The 16,115-nt window shown below is 43.5% G+C and overlaps 1 protein-coding gene across 1 annotated transcript in view; it reads right to left on the bottom strand.

Annotated features, from left to right (window-relative positions):
- Positions 1-1,373: 1,373 nt before the first annotated feature.
- LOC102295960 (potassium/sodium hyperpolarization-activated cyclic nucleotide-gated channel 1) overlaps positions 1,374-16,115 on the bottom strand; it is a 20,359-nt gene continuing 5,617 nt past the window's right edge. The window contains exons 2-9 of the mRNA XM_005946635.3: positions 8,498-8,704; positions 7,980-8,193; positions 7,606-7,767; positions 6,534-6,752; positions 5,322-5,468; positions 4,959-5,199; positions 4,632-4,796; positions 1,374-4,278 (exon numbers count right to left, since the gene is read on the bottom strand). Coding sequence (XP_005946697.1) covers positions 1,826-4,278; positions 4,632-4,796; positions 4,959-5,199; positions 5,322-5,468; positions 6,534-6,752; positions 7,606-7,767; positions 7,980-8,193; positions 8,498-8,704 — 3,808 coding nt within the window. The 3' untranslated portion in view covers positions 1,374-1,825. The remainder of the gene's footprint in view (positions 4,279-4,631; positions 4,797-4,958; positions 5,200-5,321; positions 5,469-6,533; positions 6,753-7,605; positions 7,768-7,979; positions 8,194-8,497; positions 8,705-16,115) is intronic.

Raw genomic sequence — 16,115 nt, 5'->3', positions numbered from 1 at the left:
GTGAAACCCAATTCAGTTCAGTTCAATTTAATTTCTAATGTGCCAAATCACAGCAACAAATCAAGACTACAATAATACAAAGAAAACAGAGAAAACCATCATATATCCTTATATGAGTAAACGCTTTGGCAACAGTGGGAAGGAAGAACCCCCTTTTAACAGGAAAAAAACCTCTGGCAGAACCACTATAACTATAGTTTATAACAGTTTTTAGTTATGAATGTAAAAGTCCTGCTTAAATGGTCCAAAGGTCACACACACACACACACACACACACACACACACACACACACACACACACACACAATAAGCTCACAACTCACAAGATGATACCTAAATCCACTTTATTCTTACATTCAGCTATACACCATCATCATCATCATGTCAGCATCATCATCATCATCACAAGCAGAAAATCATCACCCTCAGTGTCACACTCATGATCATCAGTTTGGCAGCACTATTAGCCGTCTTTTCTTTCCAAAAGCTAAAGCTGTGATAAATAAAAAATAAAACATTTGGTCCTTAAATATATCGTCTAGGCAACATGGTATCAGGGATTAAGACAGAAATGCCTTGTTGCTACCCACAGAAAACATCAAACATCACTGGAAACTGTGCTGAAACAGTGTCATAGGGCGACAGAAGAAGGAAACCGCTAATTGAACATGAGGCTGACGGCAGCAGAGAGCAAAGTGTCGGGCAAACTGAGAGAAAGGGAGTGAGTCTGTGAGCGTCAAAGAAACAGTTAGCGACCAGAGCTGTGAAATCAGATGAAAGGCAGCTAGACAGACACGAGATGAAAGACAAAGAGACCGAGGAGTGAGGAAGCACACAACAGACCCACAGAGAGGCACGTATTTACAGTACAGGGAGACGGGTGGAGAAAGAAAGAAATCAAGTGAACCACAATGCACAGCAGAGCAGTATTGTGTGTCACACACACGCACGCACACACGCACACACAGAGAAGAAAAAAAATACAATTTACAGAAGCTGTCAAAGCGAACATGTAGATTTAAAAGGTTTGTATTGTTCAAAAACTAAACACCACGCACCTGGGACAACAAAACTACAAGTGGACTGCTCCTAATTTTTCAAATTCATATGAATATTGACTTTACAGTGCTTTTTAAGCGCTATATCAGTATAATTATTATTATTCTGATGAGAAAATATTACACTTTGGTGAAGAATGGGAGGCAAGAGGGAGTTGGAGCTGGAAACAAGGAAGTATCTGCTCTATTGCCTGCATCTTGTCATCGTGACTTTCCTTCAAACAGGAAAACAATTAATATCTTCCCACATTCATTATTATTGTCAAGGAAATTTCCTGTTTAATTAGTGAGAAAAATGCGTCACAAGTATTGCTCTTTTTCATTAGCTTTTTTTTTTTTTTTCCAGACTCCCAGACGTTGTTTCCTTCCCGTTTTATTGTGTAGATACACTGCAGCATATTTCCACTTCAGCTCCCCAGCTTGCTCCAACAATCACTAACACAGATATGTATGTATACATTTGGATGTTTTTTTTAGACTCCGCCTTATCAACCCCGCTGAGGACCCCTAAAGTCTTTCTCCTGGATCCTTGATCGATGGCTTGGCTGTGAGTCACGTGAACACCTGATGTTCTAAGACAATCACATCCTAGAGTGAATGCAAACATGTATCTGTCCTCGTGAAATCACGGCTTGTCTGGTGCCAACTCTGACACAACTCTGCATATCCAAGGCTCTGCTATTCAGGCACCCACCACAACACAAAGTCCAACATTTTATGAGGTTTTCCTCCTCATCTTTTTTAAAATTTTTAAATTTTTTTATGTTTTACATGTTGGCGGGCAGTTTGTGTCGTAGTCCCTCTGAGTCTTTTCTGCCCGGTGACAGCTGAGGGTCTTTTTGTCCACCTTTAGGAGAGGTGGATTTGGCAGGGGAGTCTGCGTGTGCCGACTGGGTGGGTGCAGTGGTGGATGCTTGTGTGGTCTGGACAGGGGTGGAACGTGTATTGAGTTTTGAGGACTGGGTAGGGGCAGCCATGGTGCTTGGTATTTGTTTTGGGGGGTTAGAAGAGGCCGGCTGAACACAAGGAGAGGTGCTGGTGGTGATGGTGGTGCTGGAGGGGGTAGAAAGAGAGGGGGACTTTGTGGAGCTCTGATTTGTACATAAAATTGTTGAGCAGGAGGCTGTGGATGTGATTTCTTTGGCAGTGGAGCTTGGAGTTCGGACAGGAGATGTTTGCTTTACAGGATGAACTGAAAAAGTTACTTTAGTTGGAGCGTTAGTGCTAGCAGGTGTTTGGGACAGAGTTGAAGTTTGGGTTGGGGTGAGAGGTGAGACCTGTTTAGGAATCTGGCTTGAAGTGGGGACTCTTGCTGAGCTGGAGACTGAGGCCTGGAGACAAGGTGTTGGACTGTGGCATTTACTCAGGGAGGGGACCGATGTAAGAGGGATGGGAGATGAGGAAGGTGTTGGGGTGAAGGTCTGGGTAGGGGTACCCGGTGTGCTGGCTTGAGTAGGCGTTTGGGAGGGGGTAGATGTTCGGGTGCGGGTTGTTTGAGTGGGAGAAGGGACTGGAGTCAAGACAGGGCTGGCACCCGACAATGGAGAAGCAGATGGTGGTGTGTTGGATGCCTTCGCTCTTGGGCTCTGGGGGTGGGGCGGAGAAGATGAAACCAAAGAGGAAGGGGGAGAAGAGGATGTGAGTGAGGATCTGGTCCCGTAAGGCTGAGGTAGTGGAACAGGGGTAGAAACAGAGGATGGAGGTGGTGTGGAAGATGGAGAGGGAGAGGACGAGCGGGAGGAGGGTGTAGGAATTGGTTTGGGACGAGGAATTGAAGAGAGCGACAGTGGGCTTGTTCCTGCCGATGGAGGGGTGGAGCAGAGAGGAGGAGAGGAGGAGCGGGAAGGGGTCATTGGGATTGGTTTCGGTCGAGGAGTCTGGCAAAGAATAGGTGTAGGAGATGAAGGAGTGGGTGCAGGGGAAGGGGTGGCAGAGGAGAGCGGGGTATGCTTTGGAGGAGAGGAAGATGCTGGCACAGACGATGTAGAAGGCATGTGTGCAGCTGTGGCAGCAGAGGCAGTGTGAGCTGCAGACTGTGTGTATACAGTCTGTGCTATAGTGGGCTGGACAGGAACTGTGCCCTGTGCTTGTGTTTGTGCATTAAATGGCATATTTGTCACCAGCTGTACTGAAGGATTAGAGGTCAGCAGGCCTGCACTGCTTCCCCTGGCTAATTGCCCTGCCAGAAACGGAGCTGCTAGCAAATTACCGCCAGAGGCCTTCCGATGGAGAGGAGGGTGAGGCTGCACTGCAGCCCAAGAGCGATGAGGCAGGGTAGGCTGTGAGGCTGAGAGCAGCCTGGCTTCCTGGGTGAGTCTACCCAGTGCCGGGAGACCCTGTGAAGTGTTTCCTCCATGACGTAACAGAGCCTCTTTTGCCCCTTGCTGAGCTGTAAGCGAAGTGTTGCCATCTGATGGGCCACTGGAGGCAGGCGGATTGGCGGCTGGTGTTTTGTGGGGAAGTGCAGCTGGTCCTCCTCCTCCTGTTGGGGCTCCAAGAGATCCAGAAATCGCTGAGGGATGATCTGCCTGAAGTCGGAGGCTGTAATGGAGATTCCTTCCTTGTTGGACAGAAGTTGGGACAGAGGAGGCTGAAGTGGGTGGAGTTTTAGCAACAGGAGGCGATGTCACCCCACCAGGAGGGCCCATGGTTGAGGGGGAGACAGGAAATCCTCTTGGCGACAAGCCACCTATTCCTCCCATCGCCATCATCCCAATGAGAGAGCTCACAGAGGGGCGAAGGGGCTGCAACACAGGAGCACGAGGAGAAGAAAGAGGGAAAGAGGAGGAGGGAGAGGGGGAGATGAGAGGGGAGGGCAGGTAAAAAGCTCCTCCAAGAGCGTGCTGCTGCTGCTGCAGCTGCTGAAGCTGCTGCTGTTGCTGTTGCTGCTGGTGCATGAGGGCAACGGCAACATTACTTGTTGCAGCCGCAGTCTGCAGGGGAGCATGGACCAGCGGCGCCCAGATGACGGGGCGTGGCCGAGGAGACACCGTGCCACTTCTTCCAGCGGCAGCAGCGGCTGCGATGGCATCCTGCATGGCTGGCATGCTGTCGTGTTTAACAATCTGCTGCACCAGCATGCTGTCACAGGAACCCAGACCTCCTGCTGTCATACCACCACCTCCTAGACCCCCCCCACCTCGGCCTCCACCACGACCCATGCTGCCACCAAGAGAACCGCCCTGGGACGACTTCCGCGTGAGCATGGAGTTCTTCCTGCCTGTAGAGGAGAAAAAAAAGTGCAAACGTGAAATAAAATCTTCAACATGTCTTTGTAACCTGAGATACTGAGCTTGACAAAACGGAATGCCTAAAGGAATGATATCTTTTAAAGTAAAGCTGTCACGTAGCTGGAGTTTTAGCCTCAAGCGTTTTCCTGTTTTTTTACATTACAAAGATTTCTAATCCTGAATTATTTTTACTTTTAATTCTTACAGCTTGTATTCAAAGAGGACTCCTGATCTTTTGGCGGCTTGAACAATCCTAACAAAGGGCCTGTGATATCTGCAAGTATTTGGTATTGACAGTATTGAAAAAACAAATGTATGTAGCAATTCAAAAACCACAAGTTACCAATACGGTCCAGTCGGTCAGCTGCAACAGTTTCAAAGGCACGTCGCATCATCGGGTGTTCCTCCAGAACCTCATTGAAGCTGTCCACACTGAGAGAGTACAAACGGCAATATGTGTCTGCTCGGACACTGGCTGTCCTCCGTCCTCGAGTCAATAAGCAGATCTCTGACAATTAGAGGACAGTTTTATCAGTATAACAGGGAAATTGCAGTATATACAGTAGTTCTGCAAAACAAACCACAGAAAAAACTACTGCTATCTTCTGCTTCTGCTCCACCCTCCAAAACCTTCTCCTTCTTGTTTAACGAGACACCAAAACATCCTCACCTCCAAAGTAAGACCCATCACTCAGCTTGGTCTCCTTGTTGCCACGGGTCAGCACGCTGACGCGTCCGTGCTGGATAAAGTACATCTTACGTCCAACTGTGCCCTCACGGATGATGAAGTCTGATGGCTGAAACACTTCAAAGCGGAGCTTGGTAAGTACGGCGGTCACAAAGTTGGGATCAGCGTTGGCGAACAGCGGCATGTTAGCAACCAGGCTGCGGCAGTTAAAGCTGACTATCTCCTAAGCAAAGAGGAAGAAGGGATAAAGAGAGGAGGGAGTGCTAGTCAGAGATCTGCTGCAGGCATGAACACAGCCTCTACGGCATGTATGTGTGATGGTGTGGGTGTTTGTGAGTTTATCACCTCTTTTAGCGGCTCACTAAGTTCTCCCAGGATGTTCTCTTCATCGAACATTTTTCCCTGGAAGCGGTGCTCGTAGTACTCATGGATCTTTTGCCGAACATCTGCCGGGAGCTTATGGAACGACATGTACTGCTCCACCTGCTTGTACTGCAATAACAAAGGCACAAACACATTCACTTTAAGAGAAGAGTACGCGCAGACTGTGGAAATACATTCTTTAGAAATTTTATCTCAGAATCAACCTTGAAATGTGACCTCAGTTTGATATGTTTGTGTTGTTGTGTGTGGGTCAGTGCCTCAATAGATACTCAGACACTGAGATGTATATATGTTAGATAGTAAACTATCATCACTTTGCACAGCCATTGTGAGGTATAATTTCAAATCTACGAATGTTGACTCACAGCTCCAGTGGGAAGTTACGATCTCTTCAACACTGTGGGCATAATATTGTTTTTAACTGTACAATGTGAATTACCCTAATTCATTATATGCCTATATTTATTATGCAGAAGAACTTCAGTGATTTCAGACACCAACTTCTTAAATACTTTATCTCACTAGAGCGTTCTTCCGGGTGTTAGAAATATGTTGAAATGTTTTTCCCCTTTTTTTGAACTCTAGTTTATCTCTTGACCCCTTTGCTAGGTTCACCCCCAAATTGAAAAACACTACTCCCGTGGTTATCTGACTTTTTCTGGCAGGGTCCTCTTTAGGAGCTAAAAAAGTTCATGCCTCATGTTTGTATTAATCATTAACACTAAAAAGGGCCTATTTTGATTTCTAGTAAAACAAAGGTCACTGTGATAACTTTAGCAAACTCTTTGTTTTTTTTTCCAACATAAATCACAAACTTGTTTTTTCCACACATTTTTCTCACAGTGATCTATGCTTCCCCTTGCACTGGCTTCATGCAAAGATTTGTTGGTTTGGGGCTCAAATTTAAGAATTTGGAGTATTTTTTTGTTTCATTTTAAATTGTGAATCTTAGCATCAGCATTCAAGTACTTCAGCATTAATTAAAACCAGCATACCGCTTATAATAGTAATTGAAACCCCAGACAAAAAAATTGAACAAAGTTTAAAGTCTGAACAAGGAGAGTCAACCTAAAGGCTGCAGGCTAGAACGGACCCACCTGGATGGCTTGTAGATCTACATAGTCAGAAGCACCCACAGTCATACGACACTCATAAACAAGCGTCATATTTCACCTTTTCCTGATACTGTCGCCGCGATGAGTCTAGTGACTGGATCAGAGCGGTGGCGTGGCCGATGAACATGGCATAGCAGGTGGCGCCTACAATCATACTGAGCATGGTGAGCCACACATCAGTCATCCCCTCGGGAGCCTGGGCACCGTAGCCGATACACAGCATGTGGCTCATGGCTTTGAACAGAGCATAGGAGTACTGCACACCCCATGTGTCGTTCTGTGAGCGGGAGAGGAAGAGAGGAAGGGTGACAGAGGAATAAAACAAGTTTCAAGCGTTAATTACAGAGACGCTGGAGCCTTGAACTGTTCTTATTTTAGTCGGGTTACGGGAGCGTTTTCCCCTCTGAGTGGCTCAGCCAAACCATTTTAGAAAATACAGCTGAGATCATAACATATTGCAGGAGAGCAATTTAAGTGCCGAAAGCCAGTGTGCTGACCAAAATCATAAAATCGAGCAGCTGCGCTACATATAAAACAATAAAAGGGCCGTCATCTTGCATTATTAAATAAATGTTCTAAAGACTGACAATAAAATGAGCCGCCTCTATGTGTGCGTGTGTGTTTTTGTGTATGAGTCCAATTATACTAAGACGTTAATGGTCCATTGGACAAGGGGACCTTCTCTGGGGAAAATCCCAGCATCAGTCTGCTTAGCAACCATCACACAGGCAACTGCAAGACATGAGTCAGTTGAATATCTGAGTCTGTATGCTTTCATGCAAAATCTCCAGCAGGTCCCCAGGCCTTCCACAGATTGAGCTCATTCACACCTACACCTGATCTCTCGGAGGTTTTTAAATTACAGTCAATCTTATTTCAACTGGACATGTTGCTGCATGAGCCAGTTAACACAGATAAGGGGCAAAGCATGGCAAATCTGATAAACAGTGAGTCTTTTCAGAAGCAGCGGTTTGCTTCAATCTCAAACAAATATTGCGCACGCTGTTCAAACAATCCAGATAGGGTTTTGTGTGATTCATTCAGCTCAGCCTGAACGTCACATCCTGCGTCTGTTGGCATGACAATAAAGTCGTTCACTGAAACATATTAAAAATAGCACAGAGACTCACCACCATCACATTCTTAGAAACCCAGCAGTCAGGAGGGAAGTCCTGCAGCATGGGGACCAAAAACTGGAGACAGCCATCCCAGTGGCACAGCAGCAGCATCATGCCAATTAGATTTACTATCCTTACCATAGCACTGGCAAGGTCATAGGTCATATGGAAGATCTGAGAAAGAAGAGGTAAAAATAAGTGCGGTTAAAGAGAGCAAATGGAGTTTTAGATTTTTTTTATCCCTAAAAGCTTCTTGATCAGCAACACATCCAAAACGGGGGTGCCTCTGCCCTCCAAGCATGTTGTTTCATACAAAAGGGGCTTCTGATGAGTCATGCCTTAAATATTAAATCTTTTCCACAAATATCTGAGTTTGTGCTTCTCACCTCCTCCCACTGGTGGATGTAGCGGATGAGCCTGGACAGGCGCAGGAGCCGAAGCAGGCTCAGGATTTTGGTGAAGCGGACTATCCGCAGCGCCCTGGCCGTCCTGTAGACCTCTGAGTCCAGACTGTCCACCATTAGGAAGATGTAATCCACCGGGATGGATGACACAAAGTCCACGAGGAACCAGCTCTTCAGGTATTTCTGGCGAATCGCCCTGACGTTAGAGTGAGATGGAAGACCAGTGTCATTCCTCATTAGGCAGTCTAGTCTCGTGGAAGAGAGTTCAACATTTGCTTGGCATGAAACCTTCCTCATAAATATTCAACAGGAACACAGTGGGATTTGAACAAAGCTCTGCCACTGGCCTCACATCACCTTTTCACATCTCACACATTAATTTGTTTGAACACAAACCCAGCAGATGGCCAGAAGAGCAAATTTAAATTTATGGCATTGGTCCTGCTGCACTGATATTCCAGACAATACACACACACATGCACATAAATGCTCCTTCTAACCTCGGGTCGAGTAATATCTCAGTGTTGTCTTCCTTGACGATGCCGGTCCTGAAGTTAAGGACCAAATCGACCATGAAGAGAGTGTCCGAGACCACGTTAAAGATGATCCATGAAGGAGTGTTCTCGTCTCGAAAGAACGTGATGCCCACTGGCAGGATGATTAGGTTTCCCATCATCAGCAGTAACATCAAAAGATCCCAGTAGAATCTAAAAAGATAACGATGGACAGTTACTCTTTATTTACCTCTGGTCTCTCTATCTTCGTTTCTTGTTTTCTTATATTGTCTTGTTGTTTTAAAAGGTTTGCCAAATAGCACAAATAGAATTTAAAATAAAGGCAAAAACATCTCAAGCTGCTGTTTGGATTGAAGACAGCTTTGCACACTTTGGCAGTATCTTAACCAGTTGAATATGCTGACTCACATGCTCATGACCCAAATATTACACTTTAATTCTTGGCAAGATTTTAGTAAAAAGATGATAAAATGGCATAACTCATACAGTGCAAATGCTAAAAATACCTTGCAAAAACAGAAAAAAGACTTTCATGTTGTGGTAAAAGAGGTTTAGCAGCATCTCGCAAAGCAAAAACAGAAATATTAAATATTAATGTAAGCGAAATCTTTCTTTTTTCTTTACTGGGACCAATATAAGCTTCATCTATATGTATGTTTAGCATAAGTCAGTATTACTGAAATCTATATTAACATGATTTTACAAACAGAGACACCACGGTTTTGTCACCTGTGAGCAGCTCAAATGATGAGCATTAACAGAATACTCAAAACTAAACAGGATTAGTATTCACTGTGACTGAAATCTGCATGTGTCACTTTGTCACTTTTCAAGAGTGAACCTGCTTATAAGCTCTTTGTGAAATGACAGCGTGGTGAAGTATACCAATCACGCATAACATTTTGACCACCGGCAGGTGAAGTGAATAACACTGATTATCTCTTCATCATGGCACCTGTTAGTGGGTGGGATATATCAGGGAGCAAGTGTATATTTTGTCCTCAAAATTGATGTGTTGGAAGCAGGAAAAATGGGTAAGTGTAAGGATTTGAGTGAGTTTGACGAGAGCCAAACGATGAGACTGTTATGGCCCTGGCCATAATCTGTTTTGGTGGCTGTTTCTTTGTCTGTGTCTTTAAGTCTTTGCAGGCCCTGGATTGGATGAGCTGACGGCTGCCGATTGGTCCGCTGATCATGTGGTCGCATTCAAAATCCATCACCAGCAGTTGTCCTGGGGCAGCCGCTGACAGCAGCAGCAGACCTGACCCTGGCTTCCAAAACCCATGACTTTTGTGACTTTCTCAGTTCTGTATATAGTGTGTACATTAGTTTTCATTGTAAATAGCACTGGAGCAGAAGGGGTGAGCTGCCTTATTGTTTTTCCTTGCACTGTTTTCTCCTGTTTATCTCAGTTAGGTGTAGCGCTTGTCTTTTGTTTGATTTTTGATTTCACATAGGGTTTTAGATAGCACCTCCTCCGGAATTAGCTTGTTTTGTTTGTTATTTTGGCCTTTGTTCACCCCAGAGCTTCATTTTGCAGTGCAGAAAAATAAACCACCATTCACTAAGAAATTGGTTTTCCCTCTGTGTATGGTTTTGGGGACCAGGGCGGGGCAATCTTTTCAAAATTATGTTGCGTTCCTGTACCCCTAGACTGGGGCGTAACAGAGACAAAAATGGATGGGGTGTTCCTGGTGCAGTGGTCCAAGGAAGGAGCAGTGGTGAACCAAGTTTTACTGATGCAGGGGCGTAAACGCTGGGCAGCGTGGTTGGATCCAACAGACGAGCTGAAAAGTTGATGCTGACTGATAGAAAGATGTCAGAATTTGTTGGGTATAGGGCTGAATAGCCACAGACCAGGGTCAGGGTGTCCGTGCTGACTCCGATCCACCACTGAAAGAGCCAACAATGGGCATGACAGCATCAGAACTGGAACACAGCAATGGAAGAAGGAGGCCTCTTCTGATGAATGACGTCTTCTTTTACATGGTGCATGTGCTTTAATATATGGCATTAGGAAGTACTATGGGAAGAAGTCCAGCAGAGGCAGTGTTCTGCTAGGATGGGTCTGGGCTTCTCTGGCTGCAAAAAGGGGACCAACACAATATTATCCAGGTGGTCATAATGTTATATGTGATTTGTGTACAGGAAGATGAGAGCGAGCCTAGAGCATGCTTGTTCTGCTATGATGAGTCAAAATTCCTACTGTTAAAAAAAGACTGTATCCTGCACTTGATGTGGATAATGCTACGTTTCCTGCATATTCATTTAAAAATGTTGTTTGGCTGAATCAGGGCGCCATGTCTTCCTCTTGTGTTCCTCCACATTGCAAAAGACAGAGCCAAGCATCTGTCCATTTTTACATTCCCATCCTAAACATATAATCCTGAAAAATCAGATTCAAAGGGGCACAACTCTGATTCAATCTTACATTTCCATAAGTTCAAAGAGACACATCAAAACAAGATTGGTCAAAGTTGAAGCACCTGAGGGCAAGATGGGTATCACGTTCTTAAAGCCTTCCCACCGACTTGGTGCCATTGGATTTTCTAAAACTTGTTAAATGCATTTCCACCAGATTTAAAAAAAGAAAGCTGCTACTGGCACAGTTATACAACATTGGTGGTCCCAAAGTTGGAGGGGCAGATGCAAGTGCCTACGGGAAACGTTACTGCAAGAAATTTGCCACCATTCTGATAAAACTTCAGTGAAAGCAGGAGAGGCTTCTCTGTGAAAAGCAGGGCCCAACTTGTAATATTCAGTTCTCCAACATGCAAACTGAAGGGCACTTCTTAAAATGCAACTGGCCAGCTCTCTCCTACCTGATAACCACCCCGACCTTTTAAAATTCACATTTCTACTAAGATTTCTGTAAGATTTTAAAAACTTTCATAAAGCTACAAATGTGTTCAAACAGGTGTTTGTACATGTTTGAGAGCAGAAAGTATGTGTTTTTGTTTTTTAAATAATCTGTGCTTATTCACATCCGTGAGCCAGGACAATAACAAGTGCAGTCCTCCTGGTAATATAAGTCAGGCTGTAGTAGATATGAATGTTTCCCTCAAGACAGCTTCATCCTTTGCTTTGGCAAGATAAAGCACCTGTGCTTCATACTAATAAAAAAAAAAGAAGAAGTGATTTGAGAAAAGGAGGAAGACAGTGAAGAACAGAGGGAGGCAAACGATCAGTAACCTTGGGAGGCCTCATCAATCTGAATGTCATGCTGGAGGACTCCGTGATGTAGCCGTCTCGGAAAAAAAAGCAGGCGATCACTCATGTCATTTGGATGCTGAAAGTGATTAAAGTATGACAGAAGAGCCGATCCAATCATCGGGAGATGATTCGTGTCATCTCTCTCTCTCGTTTCTGCTAAGCCCTTTAGCCAACGCGTTATCAATGACTTGCTTATTCTTGCATCCTCACGCTGTCTCCGTCTCGCTCATTTACACACACAGTGTCTCTTTTTTTAGACAAAGTACACTCAAGCTCTGCGGTCGATTGCTATGGAGCACCAATTTAGTAACAGAACCTCATGGTGTGATGCTACCACTAGACTGATGAATATTAAGCATGCATGAGTCATCGCTCGGCCCCACACACTCTTCTGTCTGACTTTGTCACTTACACTGACAGATGTATTGCTTCATAATCACTGGCAACAAACACGCAGGGATTATTTACAGCAACATGGTCGCTCTTGCAGTTGTCGTAGCAGTGAAGGCGATTTACTCCTGACTTGGAGAACTTGCCTTGTTAACTCTGACTGTGGGAACATGTCTGTAAATTACATCATGCCTGTCAGGACCCCATAAACAATATGAACCATAATCCTGTACCTAACGAGGCTCCCATGGAAAACCTTAGAGAGGTTACTTTTAAAACAATTCATTTAACATTGACGTGTGGACTTTGCTTTTGCCATTTTAACCATATTAGATACTTAATAATGTCTCTACTGAAGTGACTAACTGATCAGCATAAAATAATCCTCAACCAGTGACTAATTGATTATCCAACCACTGATTATTGATTAACTGCTTGGAAAAACATTCCATGGACACGGTAAAATGATTGTTCCTCCTCTTGCGATGCATTTGTTGACATCTACACCAATATTGTATCTATATTTTAATTAAAATATGTAGGCTCTCTGAAACTGACTCCTCAGTAAATTTAACTTACTACAGTCACTAGCTCATGACTCCTTGTGGCAACACAGAATTTGCAGCAAAGAAGAAAGTCACGGGGAGCGGGGGTGGGGAACAAATCAGACAGCTAATTAACTCTGACAGGTTACTGGAATTAAGTTATAGTGATAAAACACACAAACACCATGGCTGAGTGAATTCATATATAATTCTAATATTTTACCCGCTGAGATTTTCTTCCTATTAAAATATTGCTATGTGTCATAGATGATTGTGTTACCACATGATATATAGAGTATCACAGCATAAATATATTGTGACATTACTGTTATTGTAGGCAACATATTGGGATTTTATCATATTGAAGATTATGCTCTGATTTCCACATCTAATTTACAGATTATGGAAAATATTGTTTGTGTCAGCGCTGTATTATAGGTGGAAAATGCTAGTACATATACAGTGTACAATTTATTAGGTACACCTTCCTAGTATTAGATTGGACCCCATTTTGCCTCCAGAACTGCTTTAATTCTTTGAAGCATAGATTTAACAGGGTGCTGGAAACATTCCTCAGAGATTTTGCTCCATGTTAGCATGACAGCATCACACATGCTGCAGATTTGTTGGCTGAACATTCATGAATAAATCTCCTGTTCCACCACATCCTAAAGGTGCTTGTATTGGAAATGGAATCTGGTGACTGTGGAGGCCATTTAAGTACAGTGAACTCATCTTCATTTATAAGAAAGCAGTTTGAAGTGATTTCAACTTTGTGGTACTGCGCATTATCCTGCTGGAAGGAGATGAGTACAATGTGATCATAAAGGGTTGGGCATGGTCACGAGCAAAACTAAGGAGTGCTTAAATGATGCTCAGCTGGTACAACGCGACTCAAACTGTGCCACAACTATCACACCACCACCATCCTGGACCATACAAGGCAAGATGGATCCATGTTTTCATGTTGTTTATGCCAAATTCTGGCCCTACAATCTGAATGTCTGAGCAGAAATTGAGACTCATCAGACCAGAAAACATTTTTACAACCTTCTGATGTACAGTCTGAGTTTCCTGTTCTTAGCTGACAGGAGTGGCACCCAGTGTGTTCCTGATCTGCTGTAGTCCATCTGCTTCAAGGTTCAACATGCTGTGCATTCAGAGATGCTCGTTTGCATATCTTGCTTGTAACAAGTGGTTATTTGAGTTACTGTTGCCTTCCTATCAGCTCAAACCAGGCTGGCCATTGTCCTCTGACCTCTAGTATTTTGAGGTACTTGAATATATTTTAATGTGCATTTGCTCCTTGAGCTATCCAATTTAATCTATTTTATTATTTGTTTATTTCCTTGTTTTTAAATGTCTGTACAGTACCAGCTAACAGCTCACAATCTGAAATGTTAGATGGTGACTTGTCACCTGAAGAAATATTCCTCTTACATCAAGTCAGTTTCTTTTTTCTTATTCCTTTCATGCAATGAAAGAGCAAAATTTATGTTACAATACAATACAACTTTATTTGTATAGCACGTTTAAAAGACCAGCGGTACACCAAAGTGCTTTACAATAAAAACAGGAAAATTAAGACATGATTAAATAAAAGACTATTAACAAAGTACCACATATGTCATCAGGTTGAGGGCACTAATTATATGGCAATAGAAAGAATATAAGAACAAAGTTACTAAGAACAGATATAGCTAAAAGATAAAGTACATAAATAAAAATTGAACCAAATATAAAAAAGGGACACTAACTAGATGGAAAAACTATGTTGAATAAGTGAGTTTTTAAACGGGATTTAAAAGATAAAATGTTTGGCCTTTTCTTCCAATGGACTTGCTTTTGTTTAAGTACTTACTGAGTACTTACTCCTACTGCTCAATATAGTACATTACCCTTCAGGGAATTATGTATTTCTCATCTTTAACTTAAGAAAATCTATTTATTCTTGCAATCTTGTATCTATCATACAGGTTTCACAGATTAAAATGTGGATCATATGCATTGTTTTAGTTTGCTGAGTAAAATACTAGGTGACACTGTCCATGTACACTGCACATTACTCTGCTTCTATGTACTACAGCCTACTGTTTCCATGGGGATGTGACAGCTGATTCAAACCTGAATGAAGAAGGGAAGACCCAAACAGACAAGAAGATGTGACAGCCAAACTAAAACTCAGAATAAATACCTGACACGACCTGGTTTCTGATTTTCCACCTGGTGAAACACCGGGAGCTGTGCACTGTGCGGTTCATTCGGGTATAAATGCATATAGTGTGCACTTGTGAACTGCACTCACACATGCTTATACACACACAGGAATTGCAAATGCAATCAAAGCTGCTCTCTGTAACCTCATCAGTATTCCATTTTGAACACGAACAGGTGGTGGAGGGTAACAGACCTGTATCTACCTGCTCAGCTGTTGTCATACCAAAAAACCAAATCTACTGTAATTGAGGCCAAGTGTCTCCTGTGTTGCCTGTGATTGGTTCCCTGCTTGCGGTTGGCCAGATGTCAGCTCCTTGCAAGTTTCCACCCATCATCCAGTCCGGCACATACAGACAAACAAGGACAACTCTACATGTATCAGCAGCATCACTGATTCAACATGAATTCACTCTGCTTCTATTTCTAACTCTCCTCACCCTTCATCTCTCACTTTGTATGCTTCTCATGCCACAATGTGTATTTTCTTCACCTCTTCTGCCCCTCATTATGTATTCTTATAGGTGCAGCAACAACACATCTTTTCTTAATGAGGTGAAAGGTGTGGGAGCTTATCGGCAGACTCAGTAAAGACAGACCAAATGTACGAGCACAAGCGCTGCCACACATTCTAGTGGCTGCAAGGGCCAAAACACATAAAGCAGCTCTGAAGGTAATCTGTCTTCTTGTCTCTCGCGCCTCGGCCTTGCAAAGTTCCTCTTCAGGTACTTAACGGAAAAGTTAGATGACTGAATAATGCATAATGCATACTCAACTTGCATAATTTAGAATGCCATACATAATTGACTAAAATTCAATTGCAATTCTGCAACGGGCTAATTAAGACTATTTAACTCATCAGATGTCTTGGTTGAACATCAATTAATGCAGGACAGGCTGAGAGTCAATGAAACACAAACCCATTCACAACATTCTTTGTCGATCCTGCCCCGCCTTCTTCACTGACTACCTACATCACATTACCTGCGAGCAGCCCCATAAGAAGCACTTGTGAGCGATCATTACATTGACAGACAATACAAAATGACACAGTCAGTGTGTGCCTGTGTGTGGTTGATGAGACAAAAGTGGGCCAGGAGCCTTGGGGATCAAGTCATCCATTGTTGCTGCAGTCTGTCTGGAGATTATGAATGCTGCCTCTCCCTTTGCTGTCCATCTGCACATCTTAGGCACATGCAATTATGGAGAGCAATTTTCTGTGAATACCTGGCCTATTAACT

Source organism: Haplochromis burtoni, unplaced genomic scaffold, assembly GCF_018398535.1.
Source record: "Haplochromis burtoni strain Fernald_Lab_line unplaced genomic scaffold, NCSU_Asbu1 Contig_497, whole genome shotgun sequence".
Taxonomy (NCBI): domain Eukaryota; kingdom Metazoa; phylum Chordata; class Actinopteri; order Cichliformes; family Cichlidae; genus Haplochromis; species Haplochromis burtoni.
Note: the sequence above shows the minus strand (reverse complement) of the source record. Positions and strands in the feature narration are given on the sequence as shown.